At 39.7% G+C, this 16810-nt stretch overlaps 1 protein-coding gene and 1 long non-coding RNA gene across 3 annotated transcripts in view; one reads left to right on the plus strand and one right to left on the minus strand.

The window, feature by feature from the left end:
* HPSE (heparanase) overlaps nt 1-16810 on the minus strand; it is a 56058-nt gene that overhangs the window by 14297 nt on the left and 24951 nt on the right. For both annotated transcript variants that reach the window (XM_064368727.1, XM_012447062.2), the window contains exons 4-10: nt 11381-11554; nt 9758-9926; nt 9061-9108; nt 8436-8529; nt 7562-7668; nt 4943-5057; nt 957-1075 (exon numbers count right to left, since the gene is read on the minus strand). In XM_064368727.1, the coding sequence (XP_064224797.1) occupies nt 957-1075; nt 4943-5057; nt 7562-7668; nt 8436-8529; nt 9061-9108; nt 9758-9926; nt 11381-11554 (826 nt within the window). The remainder of the gene's footprint in view (nt 1-956; nt 1076-4942; nt 5058-7561; nt 7669-8435; nt 8530-9060; nt 9109-9757; nt 9927-11380; nt 11555-16810) is intronic.
* The window catches only part of LOC135271467 (uncharacterized), a 30649-nt gene that overhangs the window by 4731 nt on the left and 9108 nt on the right, over nt 1-16810 (plus strand). The gene's annotated exons all lie outside the window — the stretch shown is intronic.

Below are 16810 nucleotides of genomic sequence, written 5' to 3' on the forward strand. Positions count from 1 at the left end.
TAAAAATATTTATCTAATTTAAGTAATTAAAAACTCAATTACAAATGTGATCCTAAGTATTCGTATTCATGATGACAGTGGGTCCCCTGAGTAGCCTTCTTGTATGATCCTATTAGACCACTCGTGTGGTCCTATTTTGAAAACACGATTAAAATCATTGCTCTTCATGCTGCCAACGTCTGAGCTAAAGCATGCTGAGATCCTCACAGCTCTGCCAACTGGGTTGCTAGGAGGCCGGCTAGACTATCCATTTTCAGACATAGGAAGGTAAAAGGCAAATTCTGTGGGTTCATGTGAATTCAAATTATAAACATACAAACAGGGGCTTTTCCTAGCCTTATAAAATGACTGAAACAAATAAGAAAATTAAATCTATTGACACTTTTATGAATTTATCCATTCAAAACATTCCCCTCGCTACTTCCCAGTGGGGTCCTCACTAGCCACAGAATTCCCAGTCACCAACAGTGGGAAATGGTAGGTGGTCTTTTTTGGCTGGAATTAGTATTTCAGTATCATCTTATCGGGAATGATAGATTGAAACCTATTTAAGAATATTCCTGAGATTTAGGAACATTTTTTGCTACCTCAGAGGCTACAAAAATCTCTGTGGCTTCTCAACTCTAGAAACTGGTTGCAACTTTTGAAAACAATACTGTGGTTATTATTGTTCTCCTTTTCAAGAATCACTTGAACCTGGGAGGCAGAGGTTGAAGTGAGCTGAGATTGCACCACTGCACTACAGCCTGGTTGACAGAGCGAGACTTTGTCTTAAAGGCTCTTATTTTTCTTTTTTAAAAAAATAAAAAATAAAATAAAATCATATAAAACTTTACTAAACTGCAACTGCCTATACTTATGCAATGTATAGATATATGCAACGGGGTGGTTTGAGTAAAGTTACGAGCTTACCCACTAAAACTTGATGATTGGTAAAGGGTGTGTTTCATACTTACTTGTTAATGTTTGTGCAATGAAGGTATACTCGAAGTTTCCCTCTCGCTGGGCCTTTCACACTTGCCATTAACACCTTGGTGCCCACCAATTTCTTGAACAGAAGAGATAGCCAATAATCCTAGTTGTGGTGGTTGGGGAGAAAAAGAGACAAAAATAGATCTTTACTTACTTCCTTATTTAACGAAACCAGTGGCAAGCAAATTGTTATCCTACAAAGAGTATCACTGCAATCCTGGGGGCTTTTAAATAGGATTATTCTTTTCTTTTTTTTTCCTCGCATGTGACCACCATGAATCTGAGAGCAATAGCTTGCTCGCTGCTTTTTATCACTGGAGGATACAATTCAAAAGGCCATAGCCTCTAGGGGATATCTGTCAAGAATGATCAGAGTTTAAGTATTCTGGGTTATCTTTCATCCACGAATTCAAAGCAAAGCTCAAAGCCAAACTTTTAGACAGACAGACAGACAGACAGACAGACAGACAGACACACACACACACACACACACACACAGCACAAAGACAAATTTTTAAAGTAAAACTTCCGTCTATTTACGAGACAAATAATTTTATTTATACCAGGCACGGTGGCCAAAATATAATCACAGCATTTTGGGAGGCTGAAGTGGGTAGATCGCTTGAACCCAGGAGTTGAAGACCAGTCTGAGAAACATGATGAAACCGCTTCTCTAAAAAATTAGCTAGGTATGGTGGTATGCACCTGTAGTTCCAGGTACCCAGGAGGCTGAGGTGGGAAGATCACCTGAGCCCAGGAGGTCAAGGCTGCAGTGAGCCATGATTGTGCTACTGCACTCCAGCCTGGGAAGCCCAAAGAACATTTGAGCTTTCAGAAGCACATAATAAAGAATTCTTGCAAATAATAATAATAATAATAATAGTAAAAATCCTAAATAAACTGAAGATTCTAGGTATAACTACCAGTTTACAGGAAATACAGGGGACAGAGGAACATGCTAAATGGTATCACAGGAAAAAATTTAGCAAACTCCAGAATGTGGGAAGTACTATAGAACCTACAGAACAAGTTACCTGTTTTTTCACATTAATAAATTACAAGAGATGAAAGAAAGGGAGGAGGAACTTAAAGATGAACAAGCTTAACAGACGTATCAACCAAATGCAGTATATGGACCTTGTTTGGATTCTGATTTGAATGAACTATCAACAATATTTTAGGCAATAAGGAAAATGTGAGCCACTGATTTGGTGATATTAAGGAATTATGAATTATTGTTAATAAAGTAAGATAAAAGTATTGTGTTTTTACAAAAAGGATACATACTAAACTATATATTTTTTTGAGACATGGTCTCACTCTGTCGCCCAGGTTGGAGTGCAGTGGTGTGAATGCAGCTCACTGCAGCCTCAACCTCTTGGGCTTAAGTGATCATCCTGCCTCAGCCTCTCATGTAGCTGGGACCACAGGCGTGTGCCACCATGTCCAGATAACTTTTTGATTTTTTTATAGAGATGGAGGTCTCACTTTGTTGCTGAAGCTGGTCTCGAACTCCTGGGCTCAAGTGATCCTTCTGCCTCAGCTTCCCAAAGTGTTGGGATTATAGGTGTGAGCCACCACACCTAGCACATACTGAAATATTTATAGATAAAATAATATATCTGAGATTTGCTTCAAAGTAATCTAATAGGTAGGAGGTGAAAAGTGGGTAGGATTATGGATTAAACAGGATCAAAGTATGCAGGAGGAAAACATTTTCCTCCTACTTTTAGTTCTTATTTGGGATGGACCTCTGTAACAAGACATAAAGCAAGAGAAAAACAAATGTAAGTATATTGACATGTATATTTCACATATATATATGCAGAAAGTACCAAGGGAACAAGTAATTCTCAATGAGGTGGCTTAGAACTCCAGCTTATATAACATCTTTAACAAAGAACAATAAATTTTTGGACAACAGACATGACAAAGGAAAAGGATTTTGAGTCTCTAGGGGTGGCAAATTGTGGGAAGGAAAATAAATGCGTATGTAATATAGATTCTTCTAGGGCCATCTTTAGACCAATAAGGGTCTGAAATTATCGTCACTGATTAACTCTTGTTTTTCCTGGTAGAAAAGGAAGGAGGGGACTTTTGTAAATTTATATCCTGCTTTTAGGCAAATGGAGGAGGACAGAGAACTTTTCTTCTATGTGTTTCTTTCCAGTTGCCTTCAGCTCAAAATAATCCTTATGCCAAAGTGGCATATTTTGGGGTGGCATATTCTAGTCTCCTAAAGTGGGTCCATATACTTTCCTCTGTATTTTGTATATGATTAAAATTTTCTACAGTAAAAGTTCTTCTTAAAAAACTTAGGGTCAGTGGTGGGCACAATGGTTCACACCTGTAATCCCAACACTGGGAGGCTAAAGCAGGAGGATCACTTGAGCCCAGGAGTTCGAGACCAGCCTGGGCAATATAGAGAGACCTTGTCTCAATTAAAAAAAAAATAAAAAATAAATAAATAAAACACCACTCAACACATACCCCAACTTTCCTTCTTGAATTGAGGGAAAGTAGACTTAACAAGACAAACAAGTTTTGTTTCTCTGCTTAAATTCACTTTTTTCACTGGAGACAAGAGTGGAATCACCTAAATGTTTTCAAAGGAGACATAAGCATGGGTAGGGTAGAAAGTATGTGGGTCTCAGAGGCAAGATTTGAATGGGATTTTCAGAGTAACATAGGACTACGGTGTGGCTTCCTGTAAATCATGCGATCTCTTCTTAATTTGAAGTTCCTTATCTAAAAAATGGATCCAAGATAACTGCCTTGTCACCTTACAGGACTGTCATGCAAATAAAATGAATTCACAGACATGTTCAGTGAGTTTAAGTCTAATTCCCTTGGATCTACAAGTGTCAAGGTTACCATTTACTCTTGCAAGTTTTTCTAGCTGACTGAGAACCTGGAAGGAGAAGCATATTTAGTGCATATACAAAGAGTTTGTAAGTCAAAGGTTTATGTCTGGGCCCTGGGAAAATTTGGATGAGATGAGATAAAAAGGTCAGGAGTAGATTTTGAATGTTTGTCTAGTGAAGTTACTATGCTTAGCTTAGTTTAACTCTATAGATGACATGGGGAAAGATAAATTCCATTTTTGCAAGGTCACTTTTCTAAGAATTTTCTAAAAAAGGATGAGTAATATGTTCCACAGGCTTGGACCACTATAGATAAAAAGCAATTTTGTTGGGAAATCCATCCACAAACCACAAAAGCCTGGCTTGTATTTTTACATATGCTCTTTGCAAATTTCTTAGCTTTCCTACAACATTCAAGTAATTCCTTTAGGAATTATTCTTAGAAAATAGGTATCTGCAAATGACATTTTAGACTATAAGAATCAAGGTCGTGCTTCTCAGGGCTATGTCTATGTTATCTCTGACATGTATTTAGACATATAGATCTTCCACGAGACTTTTTGGGAAGAAACATTTCCTGATTTAGCACCAGCTGTAGTTGAAGGAAGGGTTAGAAATGAGACTTTATTCCTAAGTATCTTGAAGATCATTAACAAAACAGTAAATTCTTAGCTTGAGATATTTAAGCAAATATATGGTACTGGGTCATTTTAAAGTTAAATAAGTTACAATTTCATAACATAAAAATGTTTTGAAGTGTACTGTAGGCAATTATAACTTTGATTACTTTGTAAAACATTTGAAAATCCAAGTTGTTATTTTGTACAATGAATCATAAAATTTCAAATTATCCCTCTTTTAAACAAAATCCACACTATGCCCCAAATGGCTCACATTTAATAAGTTATTCCTAGCTTTTGATTTCTTCTCTTCAAACGCACGCAAAAAATGTTAGATTGGATGATATCTAAGGTTCTTCCTAAATTCATCATCTCATGATTTGGCTAGTTATTGAGAGGACTGATTATTCATAGGAGGTTAACACCAGGGGTCCCAAGTTGACTTTAATCTACTCTTCTAGAATTATGAAAAAGATGGTCACTTACGGGTAAAGGATCGAAGTTTTCATCCACTAAATGGTAGTTTCCTGCTCCAAAGAATACTTGCCTCATCACCACTTCTATTCCCATTCGGGCTGACAGGCCCAATTTATCCAGCCACCTGGGACAGAGCGAGACCAGGCTTTCTTCAGGTTTGGAAACAAAATTGCTTAATTCTAATTGCACACCATCTTGATTTTATTTATTATTTAGAGACAGGGTCTCACTCTGTCACCCAGGCTGGAGTGCAGTGGCGTGACCATAGCCCGCTGCAGCCTCAAACTCCTGGGCTCCAGTGATCCTCCTGCCTTAGCATCTTAAGTAGCTGGGACTGAAACCACCTTTGCAAAAATTATAACTGAGGAAATTATGACGGTGAAAGAGATCCCACCTAATTGACTCCATCTTGCTTCTAACCTTTAAGCTGTCCTTGTTTATTCCTGGGTGTAGGCTGAACTAACTTTGGGAAGGAATTTAGTTCACAGTTTGACTCTGAAACAAAACTGACAATAGCCCTTTTCTGAAAAGACCCCCTTCTTGCCTGGGGACCAGTCTACCTTTGTAGGACTAATGAATTAGTTACGACATTAGAGATTACAGTTTAGGGGTAATGCAGCCTCTGGCTCCAAGAGTCTGAACCTCCCCAAATTGTTCCTGGGGATAACCTCACTATTGTAAAACCTAAGATCAGTGAGTGCTTGAGAGACTTTGCAGACCCTGCACTGGATGGATCAGTTGACACCACCCAGATGGGTAATCTGGCCCAACCAGTTCTGCCATCCCACCCAGGAACAGAAGACAGCAAGAAAACCTCACTTCCACTCCCTATGATTACATCTCCAACCTAACCAATCAGCACTCTCCACTTCCTAACCCCTACCCACCAAATTATCTTTAAAAACTCTGATCCCAGAATGTTCCAGGAGACTGATTTGCGTAATAATAAAACTCTGGTCTCCCGCGCAGCCGGCTCTGCATGAATTACTTTCTCCATTGCAATTCCCCTGTCTTGATAATCTGCTCTGTCTAGGCAGCAGGCAAGGTGAACCAGTTGGGCGGTTACAGGACCACAGGTGCATGCCACCATGCCTGGTTCTGAACATATTCACCTTTGAGGGAGGTCATCAATTATACATAAGTCATCTAAATGAAATGGCAACTGCAGCAGCGAATCCCTCCCTTTACACCTTTCTGTACGATAACAAATCCTAGAAGATTATTACCATGCTAGAGGTATCCCTTTCAGGGTGAGACAACTTCCACAAAGCAGAGTGGACCAATTCCCACCCCTATCAACAATTCTTCATCCTATGAGGTCCCTGCACAACCACTGTGTGAGGGCTGAAGAAAAAGTTGCAGTCAGCAGGGATAAAATGTAAAATTAGTAGAACTGCATCTAAGCTATTATCAACACCTCTTTCCACTTCTCCATCTCTATCCCCCTCTCCCTGACACCCCAGATCTTTAGTTAATGGCAAAACAAACATCTCCATTCTTTTCTCTATTCTTCATGCTTCCATGAGCATAAAGGATTTGTGCTTTATTCTGGGCTTAGAAGAATGAGGATGAGAGAAAAAAGAATGAAAGTGGGAGAGAAAAGAGAAAAAAATTTCAGTGTGGGGATATAGCACTATAGATTAAAAGCACTAACAGAGTTACTGAATGTAACTAAACCAGTATTTTAAAGCAATCAAGTTTGTGGTGTTGGATAATGAGATGATTTAATAAATCTTTAAATTCAATGATAGTCCCTCTGATGGGACCTCATACTTCAGGCTCTAAAGTCCTTGGAAATCTATGAATTATAGCTACATACACTAAGTATCCTCCTGAGAGACAAAGCTTGTAATATGCTATAAGTTGCATTTTTGTTTTGTTTTGTTTTTTTGTTTTGAGACAGGGTGTAGCCGGGCATGGTGGCTCATGTCTGTAATCATGACTTTGGAAGGCTGAGGCAGGCAGATCACTTGAGCTCAGGGTGAATCAGGCCAGCCTGGGCAACATGGCAAAACCCATCTCTACTAAAAATACAAAAATTAGCCCAGTGGGGTGGTGTGCCTATAGTCCCAGCTACTCAGGAGGCTGAGGTAGGAAAATTGCTTGAACCTGGGAGGCAGAGGTTGCAGTGAGGTGAGATTGTGCCACTGCTTTGCAGCCTGGGTGACAGAGGGAAAAAATAAAAAGATAGTGTCTCACTCTGTTGCCCAGGCTAGAGTGCAGTGGTACCATCATAACTCACTGCAGCCTCAAACTCCTGGGCTCAAGCAATCCTTCTGCCTCGGCCTCCCAAAGTGTTGGGATTACAGGGAACTACCAGACACAGCTATATGCGTTCTTTTACAATGCACTTCTTTAGAGTAAGTACTACTTGACATTTGTATGGGCCATAATTAAAGGACAACATTTCTAAAACAATTAGTCCTTACAATGATTAATTGGGACACTTGTCGAAGATGTCCATCAAGCTTTAGTAAATCATTTTCTCATGAAATCTGGTATGAATTTTGGGGCTCAGCCACTGAAACTTTCTTTGATCTGCTTTTTGGCTGGGGAGCTATTTCAATGGAATAGAAGGATGGAGAAGAGCTGCACTCTGACCCCTAATGCCAGTGCTGCCTCACTCACATAAAGCCAGCTGCAAAGGTGTTGGATAGCAAGGGTGCGCCGCCTCCATATGCAGAGCTTGTTTCTCCTAACCAGACCTTCTTGCCAGGCCTGGTGCTCTCAACCACCTATAGGACAGAAAAGAATCCATGGTAATTGCAAAAGAGTTGATGTGTGGCTTCACCTGTGGTGTTAAACAGCATTCAAAACCTTGTATTTTGGGCCGGGCGCAGTGGCTCATGCCTGTAATCCCAGCACTTTGGGAGGCCGAGGCGGGTGGATCACGAGGTCAAGAGATCGAGACCATCCTGGTCAACATGGTGAAACCCCATCTCTACTAAAAATACAAAAAATTAGCTGGGCATGGTGGCGCGTGCCTGTAATCCCAACTACTCAGGAGGCTGAGGCAAGAGAATTGCCTGAACCCAGGAGGCGGAGGTTGCGGTGAGCCGAGATCACACCATTGCACTCCAGCCTGGGTAACAAGAGCGAAACTCTGTCTCGAAAAACAAACAAACAAACAAACAAACAAACAAAAACCTTGTATTCCTAGACCCATCTATCCTAAATAGTTATAAAATATGTTCATAGTCATTTAGGTCTTGGGAAATTTTCTTTTATTGGAATAGAAGGCTGTGGAAGGAATAGGAAGTAAATCAACCCACTCTTATCACCTATGTGAGTTAATTCTACTAAAGGCTATTGGAAATATTTCAAATTTCTAATCACATACATGGGGTAAGACCCAATGCTAAGGGGGAAACTAACAGTGAATAAATTTGTTCTCTAAAATTAGAAAGACACATACATATATATACCTATAGGATTTAGAACTAGCTAGACTATAAAATAGGGATTCTGGTTTTACATTAAAAATTTTTAAAAAGACTATTACCTCAAAAACTTTTTGCACAGATGAAATGAAAATGTCCAGTACATCAGGGTTTAGAAAATCTTCTTTTGTAGCAGTTCGTCCATTCAAGTAGTAGCTAAATTATACAGAAAATATTCAAAAAAAAACCCAACAAACTTTACTTTCTACTTTTAGGTTAATTGCTGACCTTATTCTCCTTCTTGCCTCTCCCACTCACCTGTTACTAAGAAAAGGTAGAAGTTCTACTAGGGAAAGACCAAGATAAAAGGGGGATATGAGGAAGAGTCTATTCTATGCAAGTAACTAGAAATCTATTACTCTGTCTTGAAAAAACACAGGGGCAAGTACATGCACTCCTGGGTTACTGATTCTTTGGCAAGTAATTGGTTTTAGCTACTTATATGTTCCATGGTTTAATTGGCACTGTTCTTTGATCTTTATAGAAACCACCACATTATTTAAAATAACTTTAAATTTTTGTTTTATTAATATTTAAACTGGAGTACTGTGCCAATTGAGACACTATTTGTTTCTTATTTGAACTGTAAAGTCAATCGACAGTTAAGTGGAACTAATTTTTTGAAAACTAGGTAATAAATAAAGCTAGCCTTACTTTCCTAGTATGAAGAATAGGAGACATACTTACTGATGCCATGTAACCGAATCAATCACTTCTCCACCAGCCTCCAGGAAACTAGAAAAAAAAATTATACTAAGTTATCACTCAGTCATATGATAATACACATATATGCACAATATATGCATGAAAGTTTTAGTCCCTAAAAATGGGCTGGTTACTGCTTTAGGATCAGGTGAACACAAAATTCCTAATTTTGATAGCAAATTTTATCATAGGTGCCATTTGCCTCAGATCTCTTGATATTGTGAACCAGTCAAAATTTTATTTTTTTGGCAAATCATGTATTCAGGCAGCGAATTGTTTAATAACATGTGGACTATTGAGGATTGTCTACCAGAGAGATTTTTTTTTTGTTTGTTTAGAAAAGTGGTAGCTGGGTGTGGTGGCTCATGTCTATAATCCCGGCAATCTGGGAGGCTGAGATGGGAGGATGGCTTGAGCACAGGAGTTCAAGACCAGCCTGGGCAACAAAGGGAGACCCCATCGCTACAGAAAAAATTTTTTAAGTAGCCAGGTGTGGTGGTGTTCACCTGTAGTGCCAGCTATTTGTGGGGCTGAGATGGGACGATTGCTTGAGCCTGGGAGGTCAAAGTTGCCATAAGCTATGATCGTACCACTGCACTCTAGTCTGGGTGGAGTGGTGAGACTGCCTTAAAAAAAAAAAGAAGAAAAGAAAAGTGGTTCTGCATCCTCTGGTTCCTACCTCTTCAGCATCTTAGCAGTCTTTCTTCGAGGCTGACCAACATCAGGACCATAGAGTTTTGCATTTTTGAAAGTGGACTTTCTTAAAAGTTTATGCAATTGAATAAAATCTTCTCCTAACTGCGACCCATTGATGAAAATATCAGCCTTCTTAAGGAAACTGTTAGGTTCTGAAAGACAGCAATTCTCAAAATATATATCGAGAAATGTTGTATTTAAAAGCAAACATACAGAAGTAGGTAAAAGCAACAAAACATTTTCCAAATTACAAAAACTTGTAATTCAAAGTGATGAAAAGTAAAATCAGGCCTGGTGCTATAGCTCATGCCTGAAATCCCAGCATTTTGGAAGGCTGAGACAAGAGGATCCCCTGAGGCCGGGAGTTTGAGACCAGTCTGGGTAACACAGTAAGACCCTGTTCCACGAAAAAAAAAAAAAAATTAGCTGGACGCGGTGGTGCACGCCTGTAGCCCCAGCTTGGGAGGCTGAGGGAGAGGATCACTTGAGCCCAGAAGGCCGAGGCTATAGTAGGCCGTGATCATGCAACTGCATTCCAGCCTGAGTGACAGAGCAGGGCTGTCTCAAAAAAATAAGTAAAGTAAAACTCGTAGTTATAGATAAGATACTCCAGAAAAACAAAACAAAAATTTTAACTGTATCACTGAGCTATGAGGGGCTACTGAACAATTTGAAGTTAATAATGTGGGTAACAAACCAATATATATGGATATCTGGGAAGTAGCCTATGCTCCATATGTAATAACCTCATTTACTTTAGAAAAAAAGGGTTGGGACCGGGCACAGTGGCTCATGCCTGTAATCCCAGCATTTTGGGAGGCTGAGGCAGGAGGATTGCTTGAGGCCAGGAGATTGAGACCAGCCTGGGCAACACAACAAGATAAAAGTAAAAAAAATTGGCTAGGCATAGTGTAGTACTAGTTAATCAGGAGGCTGAGGTGTGAGAGATTGCAAGAGCCCAGGAGTTGGAGGTTACAGTGAGCTATGAACATACCACCGCACTCCAGCCTGGGTAACAGAGCAAGACCTTGTCTCAAAAAAAAAAAGTTTGAGGAGGAAGAAGACATGTGCTCACCTTATTACTACATTTCATTTCCCATTTAACCCTCATTTCCATTGGTTGACATGTGGAAAAAGCACTCTAGGTTTTGAATAAATGTGGCTAATCATGAATACTTATAGTTAGAATTTACAAGTTCTTTGCAAAAAATTGTGAAGAAGGAGACAATCAGGAGCTTGACCCAGGTGGGAAGGGATGAATAAAACAAATTACTGACTTCCCAGTTTTGCTGAGGCCAGCCTGCCAAGCATAATAGGATTAAGTGATTCTGAAAATCTCAAGGGAACTTGGGAGCTAGGAAGGTTGCTAGCTCCAGCTGGTTCTCACTTCAAACGTAACATAAACTGGGATTAGCAATAATAGGTTCTAGAATAGATACAGGAGTTTTCTGCCATCTGCAGTTCCAAAAGTTGCATTGTTGAGCACTTGTAAGAATGTGCCCAGGCAGGAGTATATTTGCTAATATTAAAAAGAGTGTCATAAATAGGAAGAAATAATGCTAGTGGGGCATCTCCTTATTAATGAATTATTCCCTCGGGTACTTACCATTGCCTAGTTCCCAAGAAATGTTATACCTCTTGGAAGAGCAGTAGTCCAGGAGCAACTGAGCATTAGAACTGTTCCACTGCAAATCTGCTGTTCTTAATAATGCATTTAGGCCAAAGATCAAGTCCAGTCCTGAGCAATTTGCAAAAGTGTACAGCATATCTACAGAGCTTCCTAAAAGAAAAATGTTGCAATTTAATGATTAGCTTGGCACCACAGTGAAGAAGGCCTCCAGATTTGCTTTTCATAATGAATTACTATTTCTGTTGTTAAACTGAAGAAATTCTAGTCCTAATAAATGATTATGTCTATGAGACAACGAAATTGGAAAAATTTTGAAAAAAATCAGCCTGACTTCATTTGCTCCAGCTGTTGAATGAAGTCCCATGGAAGAGATCAGAAGCTCTGGTCTGACACTTAGGTTTTGTTCAAGTGACATGAGGAGAATTGGGGAAGCCACAATTTATAGCTCAGTGCTCCACATGCATAGCCAGACTGTCATTAGTTAGCATAAAGCCCACTCTTCATGATCTAAATGTCTCTGGTCACAAGTTCAGTTACAAAACATTTTGATAATTTAAATTATATTTCAAATTTTACATTAAAAAATTGACCTAGGGATATAGGACCGTGGTTTCCAAACTCTGTACAAGGCAGGCTGGGGAGCACCGGTGAATGCATGGGTACAGCTGCAGGATTTAGTAACTAAAAGTGCAGGACACCTAGTTAAATGTGAACTTCAGATAAGCAATAAATAATTTTTAGTGCGTGTCCTATGTAATCGTGAAGAAGTACTTAACACAGGGGCCAGGTGCAGTGGCCCATGCCTGTAACCCCAGTACTTTGGGAGGCCGAGGTGGGCAGATCGCTTGAGCCCAGGAGTTCCAGACCACCCTGGGCAACATGGTAAAACCACGTCTCTACAAAAAACACAAAAATTAGCTGGGTATGATGGTGCGTAGCAGTAGTCCCAGCTACTTGGGTGGCTGAGGTGGGAGGCACCTGAGCTCAGGGAGGTCAAGGCTGCAGGGAGCCATGATCACGCCACTGCACTCCAGCCTGGGCAACAGAATGAGACCCTGTCTCAAAAGAAAAAAAAAGAAAGAAAAGAAAAAAAAATTAACATAAAAAAATTAGTTATTTATCTGAAATTCAACTTTAACCAGGCAATGCTATTCACAGAGGCACTGCAGGATCTTTTAAGTTTGCAAGAGAAAAACATCAACATCTATTGGACAACACAAGACCGATTATATTAGGTTGTGTAGATCTTACAATTTAATAATCAAAACACAGGTATTATTTGTTGCCTAGGTATGCTGTAAAAAAATTTTCTGACATATTAAGGTGCCATAAGTTTGGGGACTTCTGTCCTCTGCTTTTTAAACCATCAGCTGTTATATTATCACTTTTTGAGAGTGGCAACAATATTATTTTAAATGTTGTCTTTAAATTGATTATCATATGCATAGAAAGTCCTTCTAATTTTCATGTATATCTAGAGTCGTTTGTTAAAGAGTAATTCATTCCTGAACTCTTGTAGTTAAAAAAAAATTATCTATCTGGCAAATGTACCCCTTAAAAGTGACTTTGTTTTTGTTTTATTTTCTAAATCTTTGGCCTGAATTACTTGGATAACTATAATATAATGTTAAATATTAACTATTTAGGCTGGGTGTGGTGGCTCATGCCTGTAATCCCAGCACTTAGGGAGGCTGAGGCAGATGGATCACCTGAGGTCAAGAGTTCAAGACCAGCCTGACCAATATGGTGAAACCCGTCTCTACTAAAAATACAAAAATAAGCTGGGTGTGGTGGCATGCACCTATAGTCCCAGCTACTCTGAGACAGAATTGCTCGAACTTGGGAGGTGGAGGTTGCAGTGAGCTGAGGTCACGCCACTGTACTCCAGCCTGGGTGACAGAGCAAGACTCTGTCTCAAAAAACAAAAAAACTGATATTAATTATAAAGGCCATCAGGCAGAAACAACTCTTGTAAGTTTTAGGTGTTTTGATATTTGCTGTGTCACCCGCTTCCAAAAGCTGCTGCCTACCGTCAAGGAATGACAGACCTTTGGGTTTGAAAAACTCTCTAGAGTCCTGTGACCCAGCATTCTACTGGATCTAGATCCACAGTTGAGGGCAGTATGGAGGCTTTGGGATCACCAGCTTAACCTCTACCCTCATTTTTCTAGGAGGAAACTGAGATCCAAACAAGGTAAGTCTTTGCCCAATATCACACAGCCATTTGGTGGCAGTGCCATTACTAGAGCCTGTTACAAGGGGTAACTCACCTGCTTTAGTCACATATTATAGGCTTGTATATTGCAAAATCATGTTGTAGAAAGTGTCCTAGATCAGGAATCATAAGACTTGAGCTCCAGGCACAGCTCTCCCACTTACAGACCATAATATGATTGGGGGTAATATCTTTACCCTGCGTGAACCTCAACTATGGATCTATAGTTCTTGGACAAACACCATCACATGCCTACTCCATAAAACCAAGGTTGAAATATCACATGTGAAAACTGTCTGTAAATCACAAAAAATCTCTTACAGATAAATAGCACTTTGTACTATCCCTGTGTACAAAGCTTATAGCATTTTCACAAAACCTGGAACACTTGCGCTCATACATTCCCCTTCCTCCATTTCTTCATTCTTCCAAATGTGCTTGGAATTTACATAGCTTGAAGTTCTATTATACACCCCCTATAACATAATAAACTGTAACATCTCCTGGAATAGAGGCTATTGATGACTGAGTTCAAATCTACTCTTTTTTTTTCTTTTTTTGAGACAGAGTCTCGTTCTGTCACACAGGCTGGAGTGCAGTGACACGATTTTGGCTCGCTGCAACCTCCGCCTCATGGGTTCAAGCGATTCTCCTGCCTCCTCCACCAAAGTAACTGGGACTACAGGTGCATGCCATGATGCCTGGCTAATTTTTATATTTTTAGTAGAGACAGGGTTTCAATGTGTGGCCAGGCTGGTCTCAAACTCCTAACCTCAAGTGATCCACCTGCCTCGGCCTGCCAAAGTGCTGGGATTACAGGCGCGAGCCACCGTGCCTGGCCAAATCTACTCTAAAATAAATTTTTTTTTTTTAAAAAAGAAGGGCCACCTAGCCTACTCCTTCCCCACAATAGAAAGAACATTTTAAAAACTTGCAATTCATTATTGTATCTCCAATCCTTTTCCAAACTCTCATCTCTTACTGTATAAACAGTGGAGAGATCCTTGGAATCAAGGTAACCAAGACGACACCTCGAAAAAAATGGCAGACTCTTTCCCTTGCACTATATCATGGAAGTCTATGTCAGCATCCAGTGTGGGCCGGGGTGTAGGGGATGGAAGAATGGGGTGATGAGGGGAACAGGAGGAGAAGAAGAAGTACAAAGAGTTAGCTCACTCAGGATGATTACTTTAATAAGGGAGTCATCATCCTTTCTGCTGTCACACCCAGAATTACATCTGTAACATTGCTTCCTTTTCCTGCTCAAACAGGTTTAAAATGTGAGTCCATATTCCCATGACAAATGTTTTTGTCATCTTCTGCTTAAGTGGAGCACACCATTCAAGAGGACCTGTGTTAGAAAACTTACCTATATCTTCTGGGACACCTGTTTTAAGGGTGCAGGCCACTAGCTAAGCAATGAACATGTCCTTGTCTCAGCAGGCTTTTGCTACCTCTTCCTCTATGGTATGTCCCCATGTCGCTCAGGCATTACCAACCTCAGCCACAGGTTCGGAACAATGTGTGGAATCTCCTATTGGCTTCTGAAATATCTGTCACTACAACGAGTAGGTGCCCAAACTAAACACAGTAGATTTCTGTTTCCATGACGTGCCCATGAAAACTGAAAATTTCAAGCCAGAAGTCAAATGTTTCAAATACAAATAAAATTCTGTATTCGTTATACATTTTGGCATTGCCAGCAGGGTGGCTGGACTCACACCAACTAATCCAGTTGCACAGTTAGCAGAGGAAGGCATTTCCCCTGGTGTAGGAACTATGAAAGCCAAGTACTGGAGTTGGAAACCTACCATTCTGGTAATAGAAAGATCATGTGAAGTCGCAAAACTTTCTTAGAAATTTAAGATAAACCGGTATAATGTTTAATATGACCTCCCCAAGACTTACCTATATCTTCTGGGACATGTGTTTTAAGAGCAAATCCATTAATTACCTAATACCACAGGGTCTTCTCCTAGCAGAGCTATAATGATTTATCACAAACATGACCTTACTTCTGTGGTTCTGTGGTACATGTCATTCCTTTAATGGGATCTGAAACGGCCCTGCCTTATGCCACATTCCATTCAATAATTAATTACACTTACTAAAGTATCAGAGTTGATCTCCCTCTTAAAATGCAAAAAAAAAAAAAAAAAGTTTAGAGGACATTAGCTATTAGCATATAAACTATTTTCTGATTTCTTATGGATCACATATTTTTCTGTACCATATACATAAAAATGTATATAAATTTGAAATCCATCTGATACATGGAACTCCAGGTAGTATATAGTAAAATCTTACAAACATAATTTATTAATTAAAACGATATACTTTAAATAATGTTAACTAACCCAGATAAAGTACAGTAACTTCAAGATAATTTGTTTTCAAAAGTCAAAAGAAGAGCTTTAGGGTATCTGAGCAGGTTACTTCTCTAACTGAGACATGGGGCAACATTACCCCTCAGTTGGGTATAAACGTCAACCTTCAGATAAAAATATAATTCTTTTTTATTTTATTTTAGGTTTTCAGGTACATGTGAAGAACATGCAAGATTGTTGCATAGGTACACACATGGCAGTGTGATTTGCTGCCTTCCTCCCCTTCACCTATATTTGGCATTTCTCCCCATGCTATCTCTCCCCAACTCCCCAACCCCCGCTGTCCCTCCCCTATTCCCCCCAACAGACCCCAGTGTGTAGTGCTCCCCTCCCTGTGTCCATGTGTTCTCATTGTTCAACACCCGCCTATGAGTGAGAACATGTGGTGTTTGATTTTGAGTTCTTGTGTCAGTTTGCTGAGAATGATGGTTTCCAGGTTCATCCATGTCCCTACAAAGGACGCGAACTCATCGTTTTTGATGGCTGCATAATATTTCATGGTGTATATGTGCCACATTTTCCCTGCCCAGTCTATCATCGATGGGCATTTGGGTTGGTTCCAGGTCTTTGCTATTGTAAACTGTGCTGCAATGAACATTTGTGTGCATGTGTCCTTATAGTAGAACGATTTATAATCCTTTGGATATATACCCAGTAATGGGATTGCTGGGTCAAATGGAATTTCTATTTCTAGGTCCAAAAAGAGGATTGCTTGTTTCACTTGCTTTAAAGCCCCATGTGACAATGTCATACTATTTGGAAGACTGGAAGACTATTTTAGTGACTGGAAATACAATAATGTTA

Source organism: Aotus nancymaae, unplaced genomic scaffold, assembly GCF_030222135.1.
Source record: "Aotus nancymaae isolate 86718 unplaced genomic scaffold, 86718_ANA_hifiasm-v0.15.2.pri h1tg000006l, whole genome shotgun sequence".
NCBI classification, from domain to species: Eukaryota; Metazoa; Chordata; class Mammalia; order Primates; family Aotidae; genus Aotus; species Aotus nancymaae.